This window comes from Chenopodium album, chromosome 12 (assembly GCF_948465745.1).
Source record: "Chenopodium album chromosome 12, dcCheAlbu1.1, whole genome shotgun sequence".
Lineage (NCBI taxonomy): Eukaryota > Viridiplantae > Streptophyta > Magnoliopsida > Caryophyllales > Amaranthaceae > Chenopodium > Chenopodium album.
The window spans coordinates 1,177,957-1,196,821 of NC_137845.1; the positions used below are offsets into that span (position 1 = coordinate 1,177,957).

General features: G+C 39.1%; 1 protein-coding gene across 2 annotated transcripts in view; it reads left to right on the top strand.

The window, feature by feature from the left end:
- Positions 1–18,865, top strand: part of LOC145569955 (nardilysin-like) — a 28,351-nt gene extending 9,486 nt beyond the window's left edge. Inside the window, exons 5-19 of one of the 2 annotated variants that reach the window (XM_081628927.1) lie at positions 6,128–6,201; positions 6,314–6,409; positions 6,515–6,634; positions 7,938–8,171; positions 8,565–8,713; positions 8,845–9,001; positions 9,840–9,992; positions 10,175–10,554; positions 12,741–12,890; positions 13,058–13,240; positions 15,841–16,044; positions 16,139–16,245; positions 16,408–16,561; positions 17,478–17,529; positions 17,778–17,899. In XM_081628927.1, the coding sequence (XP_081485053.1) occupies positions 6,128–6,201; positions 6,314–6,409; positions 6,515–6,634; positions 7,938–8,171; positions 8,565–8,713; positions 8,845–9,001; positions 9,840–9,992; positions 10,175–10,554; positions 12,741–12,890; positions 13,058–13,240; positions 15,841–16,044; positions 16,139–16,245; positions 16,408–16,561; positions 17,478–17,519 (2,203 nt within the window). In that variant the 3' untranslated portion in view covers positions 17,520–17,529; positions 17,778–17,899. Of the gene's footprint in view, positions 1–6,127; positions 6,202–6,313; positions 6,410–6,514; positions 6,635–7,937; positions 8,172–8,564; positions 8,714–8,844; positions 9,002–9,839; positions 9,993–10,174; positions 10,555–12,740; positions 12,891–13,057; positions 13,241–15,840; positions 16,045–16,138; positions 16,246–16,407; positions 16,562–17,477; positions 17,530–17,777; positions 17,900–18,091 lie in introns of those variants that run through there. The other variant, XM_081628926.1, reaches the window with a different exon arrangement.

Below are 18,865 nucleotides of genomic sequence, written 5' to 3' on the forward strand. Positions count from 1 at the left end.
GGCGAAACAGAGTGCACCACAGCAGTCACTCAGACAACCGGCGCACCACCACGAAGGAGATAATAGCTTGCAACAGGAGGGTGAACGGGTGGCGACACCGGTAGGGGGTAACTCCGAACAGGACTCGCCTCCTAGAGAGGCTGGCGGGTGGCGCGGTGGAAGCGGGTGGAAAGGCGGAGGAGAAGGCGGCGGCGGCGGCGGCCACTGGAGACACCGAAAGCTGGAGATGCCCCTTTTCGAGGGTTCGGATCCGGACAATTGGGCAGCAAGGGCGGAAATGTATTTTGAGTTTTATGGGTTGACTGAGAGGGAGAAAATGGAGGCCGCGGTGGTTGCGATGGATGGACCCGCCCTCAAGTGGTTTCAGTGGGAGCAAAAAAGGCGGCCGTTTTACGGTTGGCCGGATCTCAAGCAACGGACATTGAACGAGTTCAGACCCGCGCACTCCGGCACCCTACATGAACAGTGGCTGGCGGTGTCGCAAGGAGGTGGCACGGTGCTGGAATACCGCCGGCGATTCATTGAGATGGCGGCGCCCTTGGAAGATGTTCCGGAGAGTTTGATGTTGGGGCAGTTCATTAACGGGTTGAGCAAGGTGATTAAGGCGGAGCTTAGGTTGCTTAATCCACCTAATTTAGAGAGAGCTATGGAGATAGCAAGTAGAATTGAGGAACGTAACAGGGTGCAACAGAATAAAGCCCCTGTTGCGAATTGGAAGGGAGGGGCCATTAGTGGGCCTTCAGCAGTTGGTTCGGCCCAAGGAGGATCTAACCTCAATAGGGGTGGGCTAGTCCAAACATACGGACTACCTAATAGCAGTAGCGGGCCACCCAGATCCTGGCCCAAGGCGCCCGAGTCTCAGGGTTCGGTCAACGTGGGCCGACCCAGCCCAGGCCCGGCCCAGAGTTCTACCGGAGGAACCCGACGCCTTACGGACTTCGAGTTGGCGGAGAGGAGGTCGAAAGGTTTGTGCTTCAAGTGCGATGAGAGGTGGGGTGTGGGTCATAGGTGCAAGCGGAAGGAGCTTAGTGTCTTGATCGTTAGTGAGGGAGCGGAGGAGGAGGAGGGCAAAGGCGTCGAGGAGGAGGTGATGGATGAACCGCCGGTGGAGGCGTCCTTATGCTCGGTGGTTGGGCTTTCCAACCCGAAAACAATGAAGCTAAAGGGTTGGGTGAGTGGAAGAGAGGTGGTAGTCATGGTGGATCCGGGGGCGACTCACAACTTTATTTCCGCTAAGGTGGTGGAAGAGGAGGACATTAAGGTGGAACGAGGTGGGGAATTTTTGGTGGCCTTGGGAAATGGTGACACGATCCGTGGAGATGGAGTTTGTAGGAGGGTCAAGGTGGAGTTGAGTGGGGGAGTCACGGTGGAGGAAGATTTCCTCCCACTAGCTTTAGGCAACACGGAGGTAATCTTGGGGGTGCAATGGTTAGAGAAACTAGGTTCGGTGGTCACGAATTGGAAGACGCATGTGATGAAGTTCACGGTGGAGGGGATTCCGGTGACACTTGTGGGCGATCCTGCATTAGAAAAGGCCCAAGTGTCTTTGAAAGCAATGATGAGGGTTTTGTCAAAGGAGAAACAAGGGCTTCTGGTGGAGATTAACAAGCTAGAAAGTGATGGGCCGAGCCCAAACCAGTCAGGCCCACCCGGATTTTTGGAAGGAATATTGGGTCAGTTTAAGGGGGTTTTCAATTTGCCACATGGGCTCCCTCCTCAAAGGGGCCATGAACACTCAATACTCTTGAAGGGTGGTTGTGACCCAATTTCAGTGAGGCCCTATAGGTATCCTCAGGCCCAAAAGGATGAGATTGAAAGAATGATCCAAGAGATGCTTGAGGCAGGGATCATCGTTCCCTCAAGTAGTCCGTTTTCGAGTCCGGTTCTCTTGGTCAAGAAGAAGGATGGCTCGTGGAGGTTTTGCGTGGATTACCGAGCTTTGAACAAGGAAACCGTTCCCGATAAATACCCAATACCCGTGATAGACGAGCTCCTAGATGAATTGCATGGGTCAAAGGTTTTCTCCAAACTCGACTTGAAGTCGGGTTATCACCAAATACGGGTCAAGCCGGAGGACTCTCACAAGACGGCGTTCCGTACTCACGAAGGGCATTACGAATTCTTAGTAATGCCATTTGGGCTTACTAATGCACCGGCCACATTTCAATCACTAATGAATGACGTATTTCGACCATTTTTGAGGAAGTTTGTGTTGGTTTTCTTCGACGACATTCTTGTCTATAGTAAGAGTAAGGAGGAGCACCGTGAGCATCTCAAGTTAGTGTTACAAAAATTGGAGGAGCATAGTTTATATGCAAATTGGAAGAAATGTGAATTTGGTGAGAGTGAAGTGGCGTATTTAGGCCACGTAATTTCGGAGAGGGGAGTAGCTATGGATCAGGAGAAAATCAAGGCGGTTCTTGATTGGGGAATTCCGAGAAACCTCAAGGAGCTTCGAGGTTTTTTGGGCCTAACCGGGTATTACCGAAAATTTGTACATCATTATGCACAAATTGCAGAGCCTTTAACCTCCCAATTAAAGAAAGATTCGTTTTGTTGGACTGAGGCAGCAACTCAAGCTTTCAATCGGCTCAAAACGGCCATGACCACCGCCCCTATCCTAGCAATGCCTGATTTTCGAGAAAAGTTTGTGGTTGAAACCGACGCTTCGGGTTTTGGATTAGGGGCCGTGATGATGCAAAAGGGGCGCCCAATCGCGTATTACAGCAAGATTTTAGGGGTCCGAGCTCAAGGAAGGTCGATTTACGAGAAGGAGCTAATGGCTATAGCTCTTGCGGTGACTAAGTGGCGGCATTACTTGTTGGGTAGAACGTTCGTGGTTCGAACGGACCAACAAAGCTTGAGATTCTTAATACAACAACGCGAGGTGGGGAGTGAGTATCAACGGTGGATTCGAAAATTGGTGGGGTTTGATTTCGAGATCCATTACAAGCCTGGAGCAGCAAATCGCGTTGCTGATGCTCTGTCAAGAAAGGGGAAGCAGGGGAATGAAGAAGATGATGAGTTCTGTAAGATTGGGCTGAGTACGATGATCCACTCACATTGGGTGGATTGGGCCGAATTAGAAAGAGAGCTGGAGAAGGATAAATGGTTGGGTAGCATCGTGGTGGGCCTGAAAGGAGGGAAAGACGGGCCCAAAGGCTTTCACCTTGAGGGAAATCGAGTTTTTTATAAGGGTAGGGTTGTTTTACCCAGTAATTCCAAATTCATTCCTCTTCTCTTGAATGAATATCACAATACAGCCATAGGGGGTCATGATGGGGAGATCAAGACATATCTTCGTCTCTCTTCAGATTGGTTTTGGGCGGGGATGCGGAAGGCCGTCGGGAAATATGTCAGAGAATGTGAGGTCTGTCAACGGAGCAAATCCACCACCAAAAATCCACTTGGGTTGCTTCAGCCACTTCCAATTCCCGAAGCAATTTGGGAAGACATATCAATGGATTTTGTGGAGGGGTTACCGCTGTCACGAGGAATCGACACCGTGCTTGTGGTGGTTGATCGGTTGTCAAAATACAGCCACTTTATTGGGCTCAAACATCCTTTTAACGCTCTTAAGGTGGCTGATTATTTCGTGAAGGAGGTTGTTCGGCTTCATGGTTTTCCGTCTTCCATTGTCTCCGATCGAGATCAAGTGTTCATGAGTACTTTCTGGAAAGAGTTGTTCCGGTTACAAGGAACACACCTCAAGAGAAGTACGGCCTATCACCCCCAAACCGACGGTCAAACGGAGATCGTCAACAAGTGTTTGGAATCTTATCTCCGGTGCTTTATTGCGGAGCAACCTCGCACGTGGGCTAAGTGGTTGCCATGGGCAGAATACTCGTATAATACATCTCCTCACACCTCGACTAAGATGGCTCCATTCAAGATTGTTTATGGGAGAGATCCTCCTAAGTTGTGGCGTTTAGGAGCGAATGAGACGGTGGTTGGCAGCCTCGAGGAAGCATTGAGAGAAAGGGATAGCATTTTAGATGAGCTCCGTATGAATCTTAATCGTGCGCAGAAAATCATGAAGGGGAACGCTGATAAGAGTAGAAGGGAAGAGCAATTCGTGGAAGGGGAATTCGTGTTCCTGAAATTGAGACCGTACCGTCAGAAATCCCTTGCACGGAGGCCGTTTGAGAAATTGGCGGCACGATTTTATGGCCCTTTCGAAGTCTTGGAGAAAATTGGAAGGGTAGCATACAAGCTTCGACTTCCTGATAATTGTAAACTCCACCCTGTATTTCATGTTTCGCAATTGAAACGTGCTCTAGGTGATCTCACCAGCCAACCCCTCATCCCTCACCACTTGTCTCCGGATTTGGAGATGATAGTCGAACCAGAGGAACTCTTGGCAGTTCGACTGAAGCAACAGGGCACGACTCAAGGTCTGGACGTCCTAATTAAGTGGAAGGACTTGGCTGACTTTGAAGCAACTTGGGAGGAGTATGAAGCTATCCAGCAGCGGTTTCCGTCATTCCACCTTGAGGACAAGGTGAAACTCAAAGGGGGGAGTGATGTTATGGACTGGGTCAACGGGGTCAACATCGCAAGACAGCCACCAATATTGGTGTATACGAGGCGCGCCAAGAAGAAGCAGCAAGGTGCAGCAGAGCCCAGCAACAAAGGGGAACAGGACAAAGTTAATTAATGGGAAAATAGGAAAGAAAGCAACTTCCTTTAATCATGTTCTTTGTGGGTTTCCATTTTGGTTAATTAAAATGTCACATGTATTAGCTATGCTTTGAGTATAAGTAGTGTAGTAGCATGTTAGACAGATTATGCAGAAATTAGACAAGTTCATTGTGAGAGTTGTGACCTCAAGTCACTGAGAGACTCATAGCCTAAAGTTATGCTTATCACTTGTAATCTGTAATTCGACCCTTAATCAATCAAATACTCGAGCTTTCCCCTTAATTATTGTTTCATTTCATATTAATTGTGCGTGAGAAATCTGGTCTATAACAGCTAATTTACTACTACTTGTCAATAAGCTAAAGTTACCACAGTGAAAGAGCTAATACAACAAACATGCTCCCTGCCAAATCAGTAAACCGTTGCTGCTCATGTGAATGGTGGAGAGAGCCCCTGCTGCTGCTGATCCTGTCCCCTTCTCGGTCTCCTGCTGTACACCAATAAGGGTGGAGCTTGTGGGTGTATAGCACATACCTTAATGACTTTAACTTGGTATTGGACCCCGTACATTACCCTTTCATTATCAGTTCGACATTTTCCATCAACAACATATTTGTAAAGGAAACTTGTTAATTGAGAGGGAATCAGATGCGGCAGTTTTGCAATGTATGCTCACAAATGCGCTTGAGATAAGAATTTTAATGTTAAGTAGAATTAGCAGACAAGTCTATCTATGTGTGAAAAACATATGTAGCAAGTCGTTTGAGGCCAGTTTAGTTTCATTTCTAGTTTCCAGTTTTTTGGTTTTTACATTGTAAGAGTCTTTTAATATAAGTTGTATATTTAACTTAATATTAGTCATACTTATACATTTATACATTTATACATTTACAACAAAAATGTGTAAACTACTTTTTTTTTTGGTTTCCATATTTTTGTAATTAGTTTTTTTTCTCTTTTTTTTAAACGAACTGGAAACTAGAAACCAAAAGTGATAACAAACAAGCCTTTATTTTTGGATTATGTTTAAAAGCCATGGGGATATTAGAACAGTGTCCCCATGTCTGAAATTTTTTGCCCTTATATGTGTCTACTTGCCTATACTATACCTGTACTTGCTCCCATTATGTCTAACAGTCCATGTTAGCAACATAGAGTTTCTCTATTACTTAAGAAAAAAATTCAGCTCTTTCTTATGTTTTAAATGTAGTTATGCTAGCCTCTAGAAATTTCCAAAAAAAAAAAAAACAAAAAAAAAAAAACTGCTGGGATATTATTATTTGAAAGAGAGTGATAATGTTTGCAGTATGTTATTTCTTTTGCCATGTGTGTCCTGTCTTTTTTTTTCCTTTTCTTTTTCCAATTAGTGTTTGTTGAGCTGGATAATTAGATTTTCTAATATTACTGCTAAATGATTGCGATTCTTGAATGATAATATCTTAATTAGCTATTTGATTCTTGCAGTAACTCTTCTTTTGTATTCTAGATTTTCTCAGTTCTACATCTCACCATTAGTGAAAAATGAAGCCATGGAGCGAGAGGTACTGGCAGTTGATTCAGGTACGTTAGAGATTTGCCATCTTTTCAAGATATTGCATAGTTTCTTATCTTTCTTTCTATATTCATTCTCTGTGCTGCTATCACAATTTGCCTTCTTGCATTTTTTATTTAGAGTTTAACCAAGCTTTGCAAAGTGATACTTGTCGTCTTCAACAACTCCAATGCCATACTTCTATGCCGGGTCATCCTTTTAACAGATTCTTCTGGGGTTAGTTTTTTATTCTCCTTTGCCTGTGTCTTCCTTGTCTGTATTCCTTTCTTTTTAGTTGACATAGGTTTTATTTATTTATTTAATGTTTTTATTTGAGAACAGGGAACAGGAAGAGTTTGTATGATGCCATGGAAAAAGGGATTGATTTGCGACAAAGGATTATGAAGATGTATGAAGATAACTACTGTGGTGAAATTATGAAATTAGTCATCATTGGTGGAGGTAAAGCCTTTGCCTTTTCTCTCATGTAAATTATGTTTAGATCTCCTGTAAAAGCTGTAATAAAACTGAATTAGTGTTAGGAAAAACAGAGAAATAGTGCTGCTGGTTGTAATTTGTACTGTAGTGTTTAGTGCAGTATACAGTTATAGAGGAGAAAATTACAGGTAAAGATGTATATTCTTCAGACCGTCACCAGAGGTCTTTGATTTTGGTTCATGGTAGTTCATTGACCCCTAAATTTTTCATCTGATATGTTCAGTAGTCCTTTTGTCCACTCTAATGGAAGGAGAAGGTAAACAAGACTCGAGGCATTTTGGATTTACCCTCATCATCACCACTGTTAATTTTCTTAGGTTGTCAACCTTCTTCATGAATAGTTTATGTATCATGATTACATTATTTTAAAATGTAGAACAAAAGGGGAAAGGTTGTACGTAATAAAATATTAGTGGTTCTTTTAAAATTAGCAACCATGTTGGTGCATAATTATTTTAAAAGTACAAAATCATTAAATGATACATGGTGCAATTCCAACTCTTGACATGTCCTTTGTGCAATACAATAAGGTTACCTCATGGATTGTCCTTGTTTAATATTGAGAGAACAAAAAAATATGATTTTGAAAAATTGGAACAATTATAAGAGAACATCCATTTTTGTGTATCAATTTACATCTTCACCTTGGAATTAATTGTTTATCGCCAACTTGGTTATGGCCGTCTAGTCTTTATCTTGTAGAAATTTGAGGTTATATCTAGGCTTTAAATATTAGGGTAATATACTGCTATAGCCTTGTGCCCTTATAAGGGTTAGTCTTGAGTTCTCTTTCCTTGAAGAGTGCCTCTCTTGCATAGGGGGTTACTCAACAGTCTTCTGATTACCTAATAGAGAATTTAGGGGTAATCTGGGGCATTTTCTTTGGGATCTGATAATTAAGAGTGCTTGGAAAATTGATGTGTGGAGAAGAGGTTTTTTTTATTTGTGCCGTGGGGTCATCTAACCTTTCATTCTTGTCTTTCTGTTCAATGCTGAACTTTATCTTTTTAGTACTTCACCACCCTTTTAAGGTGATTTCTTTCTAAACCAGGTTTCTTGTGACAGTGATTGGTGCTGTGTAGCTAATTGACTGTATTAGCGTTTCCTTTTTTTTAAAAAAAAAACCCTTGATAAGGGATAAAAGGCAGATAATTCAGACTCCGTAGGTGTTGTAGCAAGAAATTAAGGATATATGGGTGTACTCTCTCTCTCTCTCTCTCTCCCCCTTTTATTTTACTATTTACTATGCTTCTTTCCAATGTTGCAGAGTCGCTTGATGTACTGCAGAGTTGGGTCCTTGAATTGTTTAGTGACGTGAAGAAAGGCCCTTCCTCTGGACTGGAGATTAATCATGAAGGTCCTATCTGGAATGCTGGCAAGCTATACAGACTGGAGGCTGTTAAAGATGTTCACATCCTTGAGTTATCATGGAAACTGCCATGTCTTCGCAAAGACTATCTGAAGAAGTCTGAAGATTACTTGGCTCATCTAATAGGACATGGTAAGGATTGATGTGTTATACTTTTGACTGATTGTTGTGATAAAAAAATGGTTTGATATTTTTGGTTGAACAAGTCTCTGAAGAGCTCAGCTTGTGAAAGTTGAGATTTGTGTTGATATATTCGTTAAAAGAATTATGCTGGTATAGCGTTTTGTAGATCTTTTAAATCAAGATTACATCCACTCTTTTCTCCGGTTATGAAGATTATTATTTTCAGCTCTTTGTTGCTTTTTTGTCGTTTTTGGCAAATTTTCCAACTGTCTTTCTAGGATATATGCCTGTTCCCTTTTCTTTCCTCATTTTCTAGTAGCAGATGAAGAGTATGAAAGACTTGTTTAATTGATCCATTTATTAGACATGGAATTCAGTTATTTATGTCTTATTTTGTTACAGAGGGTAGTGGAAGCTTGCATTTCTTTTTAAAGAGTAAAGGTTGGATAACATCCATATCAGCTGGTGTAGGAGATGATGGAATGCAACGATCTTCTCTAGCCTATATATTTGGCATGTCTATATACCTTACTGACTCTGGATTGGATAAGGTTCAGTTTTTTCTTTGCAAGTTTTAACCTTTGTCTTTGTTATGTTCTTCCCTCATGTTATCATTGGCCTTGCCATTTTCTGATGTTTTCCCTTTTTCTCCTTACTTTGCATGGCATTATCAAATTAGCAGATCTATGAGATTATTGGATTTGTGTATCAATACCTCAAACTACTGCGCCAAGCTCCTCCTGAAGATTGGATATTTAAGGAACTCCAGGATATTGGAAATATGGAATTTAGATTTGCTGAGGAACAGCCTCAAGATGATTATGCTGCTGAACTTGCAGGTTTTGCTACTGGTTTTATCTTCTAATTGGTATATATGTTTGATTTTGTACTGTAAATGTTTTTGAAGGTGTCAGTCTTTCCTTTAATCCTCCAGTTTTAGAATTTACTGTCTCAACATTTGAATCCATATTTGAGGCCTACACCTTTATGTCTCTATCCATGAATCATAGACATTTTGTTTCGAGCATTCCGACATTGCTACTTATTTATTTTATTTTTTGTAAATTTTCAATTTTGGTTTAGGTAAGTTGAAAAGTACTCCCCTGGCGTTTTGGAAAGATGGTTTTTTTTTTTTTTTTTTTTTTTTTTTTTTTTTTTTTTTTTTTTTTTTTTTACTGTTTTTACACACCTGCAATGGATTTATAGATGATATTCATCTGTTTACTTTAGTAGTGTACCATTATGTACAGTCCCATTTATCACATGTTATACGAGGCTCACTTCTTGAAGAACTATGAAGTGATCAGTTGATCACATATGTGGTGTTTTATCAGTTGCTTGATCCGAAGGCACGTTTACAGCAAAATAAAAATAAAGTTGTGAACATTGCAATTGCGGGTATCAGTATGCGTATCTGTTATGGTCATGGTTTCCACTGTTGTCGTTTTCTTGGAAGCAACCAATTTATTACTGAACCATTTGCAGTAAACTTAACTTGCTTGACATTCCTAGAGTCTGTTAACTTTGCTTACATCCTGACCTACCTAGATTCTTACTGTGCCGAGTGCTGTTGTTTTTATATGATTAATAACTATATGTGTTCTTTATTAAGTTCATGAGCAAGTGGGTAATATAAATCTTCATGTATGCCTTTTTTTTTTTTTTTTTTTATTGCAGCAAACTTGCTTGTATATCCACCGGAGCATGTTATCTATGGTGAATATGCATTTGAAGATTGGGATGCTGAAAAGATAAAATTCATTCTTGATTTCTTTGTCCCAGACAATATGAGGGTTGACATATTATCCAAGTCCTTTGGCAAATCTGGAGGTATATAGATATCCTTCCTTTAAGGACAAATGAGCACATTCATTATTTGTCCTGTTGCTCTTCTGGGATATTTTTCTGCTCATGTTTTAAAGCTTTATATTGTTTGATTTTAATAACGAAAATTGAATGAAATGCTTGGTTTAAGTCTTTTAACTCTTCATTTTTTATTTTCTTGGCTGTAGATGTCTTGTGTGAGCCATGGTTTGGAGCAAGATACACTGAAGAAGATATTGCTCCATCTATGATGGATTTGTGGAGGGACCCTCCAGCAATAGATGGATCTTTGCATCTGCCTGCAAAGAATGATTTCATTCCAGTTGACTTCCCTGTGCATGCTGATAGTGTGTCTGAAGATTTTGTTGGTGGATCTTATCCAAGATGTATACTTGATGGAGTATCAATGAAACTCTGGTTCAAGCTTGATAAGACCTTTAAACTTCCACGTGCAAATACATATTTCCGTATCAATTTGAAGGGTGCTTATGCAAGTGTTCGGAGCTGTCTCTTGACCGAATTGTTTATTCTTCTTCTGAAAGATGAGCTGAATGAAATTATTTATCAGGTTAGTCTTATTGTACTAGTGAAGTTCTGTTATGTTATTTCTGTATGCATAAATTTCACTTTCCTGGATTGTGGAGTTCAAGTTTTCTTACGTCAAGGAAAAATTATAAGAGCTTGTATTATTTATTTATTTATCACGTTTTTAATACTCTTTTGAAACTTTCTTAAAGTTTGTACTCTTTTAAAAGTCTCTTAAATTTTACTTGAATGTTCTTTCTATTTCTCACTTTACACACTTTTTTTTTCAAACTTTTTCAACTGGTTATCTTGTTATGTCATTTTTTTTGTCAGACGGTTCCTTATGATGATTCATGTTAACCAACCCCAAATCATGTTGGGACTAAGGCTTTGTTGTTGTTGCCCTTGGGGGGGGGGGGGGGTATGTGTGAGGGGGGAGGTTATTGCTGTGCATAAGAATCTCTGAGTAATATGCCTCTTAATATCTGTATATGGAAATTCCTCTCTGTTACAAAGGATCCATCCCTATGTTTCTTTATGGGAGCTCTGTTTGCTTTGTGTTCTTTTGTTTTTTTAATGTACTGGTTTCCTTGCTGTTGTCTGAGATTTTGTAGTTTTTATAAGTAGTCTACAATGTTGAAGCTTGAAGTTTATTTTTACCTCTCTATTTTATGATACAATGAGTATGTTGAATATTTTTTTATATGTATTAGGTAGTTGCTTGCTTAAAAAGCAATCTGTGATATTGTATACTTGCTTTCATTGAGGTTGGGAACCTTCAGGCTGAGAAGAGAATTTTTGATGAAAAATATGTCAAGGAAGTTGCCATTCTTTCAAAAATGGCAAAAGGTAGAAATGGACTAGATTTTTTAATAATTTTGTTTATGAAATTGATGAGTCAGGAGTCTCAAGACTGCTTAGAGTAAGTTAGCAAATAGATATTGACTGCTTATTGTGGGTGATGTTGGTATTTAATCTCATCAGTGAGCTAAGAGGCCTATTAAGAATCCAATTTTCTCAGTCAGCCAAGAGCGGAGAGCCACACCTATTGTGGATTCTCTGACTATCAGACAACATTATGTTAAAGCAGCATTCTTGTTCTTGTTGGAATAGAATCTTGAAAGTCATAAATGGGAGATCCTCTGTTCCAAGAGAACATGCTTGAATCTTATATGTTACAGAATTATGAATAGGAGAACCTAATTGTGTGCCAAAGAGTGAATATTTTTGAAGTTCTTTGCCTCTCTTCTTGTTGAACTCCACTTAACTTTGCCTTGGTAAGCTTTCCAAAATTCCAGCATACCCTACTCTGTCCTCGATGTGGGCAGATATTATGAAGATTTCAAGTGCGAATGTAGAAATTAGATAAAGAAAATATTGAGAGATATTACCTTGAGGTGATCAGATACTAGTACGACACTGGTGGATGAGGCTTATAGGCAGACAGATAAGTTGCACACTGTAAAGGGTGTGAACTGCCCCTTATGGTTGTTCAAGATTGTTTTACCTTTTATGCTGAAGGAAGTGAAGAGTTTGAAGTTTTTTGGGAGAGAAAGTGCAAGGTAGTAGAAATTATTGCCATAGAGAATCGATAGCGTTCGTGCTCTAAATAATGTGAAAATTCTGGAGTCATAATGTATTTGGTATTTTTAATCAATCTAGGCCGCAAGCCCCACCAAGCTTGGTTTGAGCTAGGGGACATCTTTAGATGCACCTAGTCATTGGGTATCTTTTATCCAATATACATGCAGATGTTGCTCAGATATGGATGACTCCTGGCTGTGTTAATCTATGCTCAGGCTGTTTAATGACAAGGTGCTCAAAATCAGCTTTCCACAAATTTTCATGTATTTTCTTGTTAGATATTCAATGATTATGATTTGGTTAACCAAATGAACTTATAGCTCAATGTTATGATTGCCATATTTCCTCAGAAGTCTTCCTGTGCTCAGCTCTGGAGTTCAATTCTCTCCTATCTTATGGAAATTGAGGTGGTAAATGGATTGGGCCTTGGGCTCAATCTAGATAACTGGTTTTTGTTAAAGGGTGCTGTGCATTAATAAGCTAAATGTATACTTCTGATCTGATTTTTTGAGACTTAATGCTTAATGTCATTTATTTTTGTTGATGGCAGGGTTTTAACTCTTTACTTGATGCTTTCTTGACTTGTTGAGAATTATGATTTCAGTCCATCCGTATTTAAAACAAACACAATTTCTTTGTGTGTAGGCTAGCATAGCCAAATTAGAAACTTCCATATCTGTTTATGGCGATCAACTTGAGCTAAAGCTTTACGGTTTCAGTGAAAAAGTTCCGCTTTTACTTTCAAAGATATTGGCTGTAGCAAAAACTTTTTCACCGAAAGAGGATCGATTTAAGGTGAGATTTCTGGTTCATTTACCCTTGCACAGTTACACTTCTCCCTGAATAAAGAAAAGAGAAAAAGTCAATGCAGATTGAAAGTGCTCTTTTTGGACTGAATTGGGAGCTTGCATATTAGTACTTAATTAATTACAATGATTACGATGTATTCGTGGAATTTGTAGGTCATTAAAGAGAACATGGCGAGGAATTTGAGGAACACAAATATGAAGCCTTTAAATCATGCATCATATCTGAGATTGCAAATCCTATGCAAAACTTTTTGGGAGGTGGATGAGAAGCTACAGTGCTTAGCTGATTTGTCCCTTGCTGAGTTGCAGGCTTTCATTCCAGAGCTTCTTTCTCAGGTATGAAATTGTGAATGTCTGGTAATTATTTTATTTTTATTGCCCTCCAATTTATATAACAAGATGTTTATGTCTAAAGTTGTGCAAAATTGAACGTGTACTGAGATGAAAAATAAGGTTCACGACTAAAATACTTTAGGCACTAAATATTGCATAGAGTGGTACTAGAGGAAAAGTGAAGGGGTAAATTGCAAAAAAAGTTTATTTTTCTATAACCCTTTATTTCCTGAATCAAAAGAAAATCTGTTATCTTCTGTTACAAGGCACGAAAAGTATTAATTTAGGTAGAAAAGATACTGGTAAGACATTGATAGGGAGGGCTGTCAGACTGTTGTTCATGTACAAAAGGAGGATTAGAGGACTTAAAGCATGGACTATCATTCTCTAAATCTCTTGTACTATTAATCTATTATGGTTGATTTAGATCTATGAAATTTGAAGAATAAAATAAAATAAGTATTGTGAACTGCAGCCTGCTGCACAGCTGTCCCCTAAATATGTATTCATTCAGAAGCTTTTTGGTGAAAGATCCAGTGCTTTGATTGCTTCCATGAACCAATCACAGAATAGACCATTCAAGACTTCTGCTCTCTTTTCTCCAAAGCTTTTTATGTGGCTTGAAACTAAAACTAGCTCATACCAAAGAGAAATTTACAAAGGACATAAGAGGTGGTGAACTAATATGACAAATAAGCAATATTTTTTTTGACATACATCCCAATTTCAAACTCTAGACAGTTTGTAAGACCAGGAAAGAAAGTTTTGTAGTTTATGCATATGAATCTAATGAAAGGCTAAAACTATTTTTGTGTACTTGTATTTGCATTGCAGTATTTTTTATCTGTAGATACTTGTGATATTTTCATAGATATGAGCTTGTTTGGTTTACCTTATTTTTGCTTATTAGAACTTGTCTTTTCTGATCTGAACTTATTTTTTCTAATATGATGTGACTCTCTGATTTGACTCAACTTTAACCTTATATGTCCGCTAATCTTTAAGGAGAATTTATATCAAGTGGGGTCTGGTTAGATTTGTAATAATATGTATTATATTAATATGTAATTTTTATTAATATCAATCAATCAATCAATCAATCAAAGCCTTAATCCCAAAAGTGGGGTCGGCTAACATGAACCAAATTTGATTATTCCGTGTAGTCATCAACATAAATCTTTCTCCTCCATCCCTTACGATCCAAAACTTCATCCTCACGTAAATCCATGCACTTCATATCCTTCCTCACTCCTTCCAACCAAGTCATCTTTGGTCTCCCTCTTCCTCGTTTAATCCCTCCATGGTCCCACTCTTCCACTCTTCGCACCGGTGCACCCTCGGGTCTCCGTCTTACATGTCCAAACCAACGCAGACGATTTTCCCTTAATTTATCTACAATGCCCGCCACACCTACTTTCTTGCGAATAACCTCATTTCTGATTCTATCTCTTAAAGTGTTTCCACACATCCACCTTAACATGCGCATTTCCGTAACCTCCATCTTTTTAATATGCTCTTTCTTAGAAGCCCAACATTCTGTACCATAGAGCAACACTGGTCTTATGGCAGTCCTGTAGAATTTTCCCTTCAACTTTAAGGGAATGCTGCGGTCGCATAGCACTCCCGTGGCCGCTCTCCATTTAAGCCACCCTGACTTAATCCTGTGGGTCACGTCTTGATCAATGTCACCATTCTTCTGGATGATCGACCCTAGGTACTTAAAACATTCACTCATGGTCAAATCCTTTCCATCCAAACTCACCACTTCATTGCTTGTCCCCCTCTGAGTGCCAAAACGACATACCAAATATTCAGTCTTACTCCGACTTAGCTTAAACCCTCTAGATTCCAACCTTTGCCTCCATTGCTCCAACTTGACATTAACCCCATCCTTAGTCTCATCCACCAAAACGATATCATCTGCGAACAGCATACACCATGGAACCTCATCTTGAATTGGTCTAGTTAATTCGTCTAGAACCGTTGCAAAAAGAAAAGGGCTTAATGCAGACCCTTGATGCAATCCGATTGTAATAGGGAAATCTTTTGTCAACCCTCCGCATGTCCTCACATTTGTTGACACATCCCGATACATATCCTTAACTAGGTCTACATACCTTCGTGGGATACCTTTCTTCAACATTGCCCACCAAAGTATCTCTCTTGGCACCTTGTCATATGCCTTCTCTAAATCAATAAAGACCATATGAAGATCTTTCTTCTTTACCCTATAAAACTCCATCATTTGTCTTATCAAATGGATTGCCTCCATAGTAGATCTCCCAGGCATAAAACCAAATTGGTTATCTGAAATGCTTGTGCATGCCCTCAACCTTAATAGATAATAAAAAAAACCACACATAAAATGATAAAATATGTCAATACTTATTTTTTCTTAAGTCCGGTCGGAACTTTTTTTTTCCTTATCTAATTTGAAATAAGTGAAAAATAAGGTGAAGTAAACATAACCTTATGATCTTTCAGGTTTAGGATCTGAAATTTGCAGACAATTTTTGCATTAGAAGCAACATTCTTTAACCTTTAAGTTTGGGTCCTATGGGAGTACTAATTTGGCCACCTGGCCATTATTATATTTTCTGCAGTTATATTTTGAGGGTCTCTGTCATGGTAATTTACTAGAAGAAGAAGCCATCAATGTGTCAAAGATAATTAAAAGCTACTTTTCGGTACCCGCAATTCCTGTGGAGATGAGGCATAAAGAACAAGTTTTGTGTCTTCCTTCTGCAGCAAACCTTGCTAGAGATGTCCGCGTAAAAAATAAGCTGGAAGTAAACTCTGTGATTGAGGTATGTTAGACTTGGCAGTACTTATTAGTGTCTATATATATAAAATATATATATTGTGGGCTTTCTCATGCTATCTTGTGGGTATGTGCTGCAGCTTTATTACCAAATTGAGCCAGAAAAGGCTGTGGATTCACTTAAGCAGAAAGGCTTCTCTGATTTGTTTGATGAGATTGTGCAAGAGCCATTTTTTAATCAGCTAAGGTAGGTTATCATGCTTAAGTGATATTAGGCATTTCTGCAAGTATTTATTGTCCTAGTATATCTGCTTTGAGGTGCATTCCTGGCTTGGTTTAGTTGTTGTTACCGTCTATGTCATGTCATTTGACTTCTCCTTTTATTTGCCTTGTTTTGATTGGGATATAGGACAAAGGAGCAGCTTGGTTATGTTGTTGAGTGCAGCCCACGTACTACATACCGTGTCTTTGGTTTTTGCTTCTGCATTCAATCTTCCGAGTATAACCCCTTATATTTGCTAGGAAGGATTGATAACTTCATCGATGGCGTGAAGGACATGCTGGTAAGAAAGCTTTTTCAGGCTTCTCAGCTATGTTTATGCCATGACAAAATCTGTAGATTGCCAATGAGATAGGAAGTTATAGCAGAACTAGGACATAATATTTTGCAAAATTTGGGTTTTAGGACTTAGCTCAATTCGCTTACATCAGAAGTCTCTCTCTAGTAGTCTAATAATGTATAAGTATTATATATATATATATACTGCATACCCTTGACCTTATCCCAGAAGTCACCCTGCATTTCCCTTTCCCCCTGTTTTGCTGCTTTGATTTTTCGTCATTCATCTGCCTGCTCTATTCTTCCTTCGCATCTGTATTATAGTGTTTGGTTAGAAAATTGTTAAATTGTTTGAAAGAACAAGTGTTTTTTATCATCAACATTGAAGAAAGATTGTTCAAAATTTAATGGAGGGCAGTTATAATTCTATACAAGCTCTCTCTGTTGCAGCTTGGTGGATTCATCCAGCCCAGTCTTTATTTTGAAGCTTATATTGTTCTGTAGATGACAAAGTTAGAGCTTCGAAACTGGCCTGACTTGTGCTACTCTTCTTCTTCTTTTTTTTTTTTTTTTTTTTTTTTTTTTTTTTTTTTTTTTTTTTTTTCTCACATATATATATAGATCTTTCCTCTAAACCATATGCTCGACCTATTTCTGTTTCGGAATGGTAATTGATTTTCTGATGAAGTTGTTATTAAAATTATCAACTAGCCTGACTTACCTTTAACACCAGTGTCCCTATGCCTGGCATACAGTCATTACATAAACATTTAAAGGTGGTTGGTCAGGTTATAACGAGCTTGGTAGAGGGTGGTTTTTGATTCACTTTTGTGTCAAACCAAATTTAGTCTATTTTTGGGTCAAAAAAATTGTTGAAGACCCTAAATATTTGTGAAAAAACTGATCAGGTTTCATTTTAGGTAAACCGCTTGGATGACGTTTTCTTTAAACATATGAATTAAACAATTACAGGTAAACCGCTTGGATGACACAGTTACAGATAATCCAAGCGGTTTAATTCATATGTTTAAAGCATGCTTAGGTTTGACGTTTTCTTTAAACATATGAATTAAACCGCTTGGATTATCTGTAACTGTGCTGAAATGTTTCTGCATTGAGAATTTAGCTCAACATGGCAACTCACTGAATTGTAATAATGATTATCTGGGCATTCTGTTATTCTAATATCATTATTTTCGGTTGCCTTGGTTGTGTTGCAGGAAGGACTTGATGATGGATCCTTTGAGAGCTATAAAAGCGGGTTAATTGCAAAATTACTAGAGAAAGATTCATCATTGTCATGTGAGACTAGCCGGTTATGGAATCAAATTGTAGATAAGAGGTATGCCATTTCACATTTATGCTGATATTTGTAGATGTTTTCATCGTGTAACGGGGCAGTGGTACTCATACCTTGAACATGCTCTGAGCTATGGGAGCGAATGCTTTAAGATTTATTTTCCTTTCACAGTTTACAGCACTCTGTATTCACTTTTTTAACGATTATTTGACATGCAAAATGGTCGATCTTCAGGTACATGTTCGATTTTTCAGAAAAGGTGGCAGAAATCGTGAGGAATATTAATAGAAGTGACTTAATTGACTGGTTTAGTAAATATTTCCGGAAGGAATCCCCAAAGTGCCGGAGGCTTGCTATCCGAGTTTGGGGTTGCGACACAGACTTAAAAGAGGCTGAAGCACAGGGCAGATCTGTGGAAGTCATTGACGACTTTGCTGCATTCAAAACATCTTCCAAGTTCTATGCAAGTATTTGTTGAACAACTGGCATCAAACATGATAAAGCTTGTCGACTGGGAGTCTCACTATTAGCTTTCAGTCAGATGCTGAAGATGAGGTTGAGGTCTTGTGGATGGACGTATGGTAGTGAATGCGCACAGGAATGTGACGGTAAAATTGGGCTCAGAAGCAGGGGTCTCGCGATGTGCTCCATCTCCTTTCACTGCTTTGCATAGCAATGCAGAGGGTCCTGACCATCCAGAAAGAATGGTTCTTGTACTGTGAACTATACATGATTTCAGAGCTTCCTGTACTGTTTTGCTTGAAATTTCGGACAGGCTACCTCATATATTACTTAAGAAGCAGAGTTAGGAATTTGTTTTTGATGGGAGTAATACAAAATTTTTGAGTTGTTAATGGAGGTGTATAACGCATTTGTTAAATATGCTATGTTATCACGGCCTTACGGGTTAATCTAAAAAACTTAAACCATAAAACTTCAACAATGTTTTCTTATTGAATTTTTTTTTTTTATTTTTTATATTATATTTACTTTAGAATAATTCGTGCA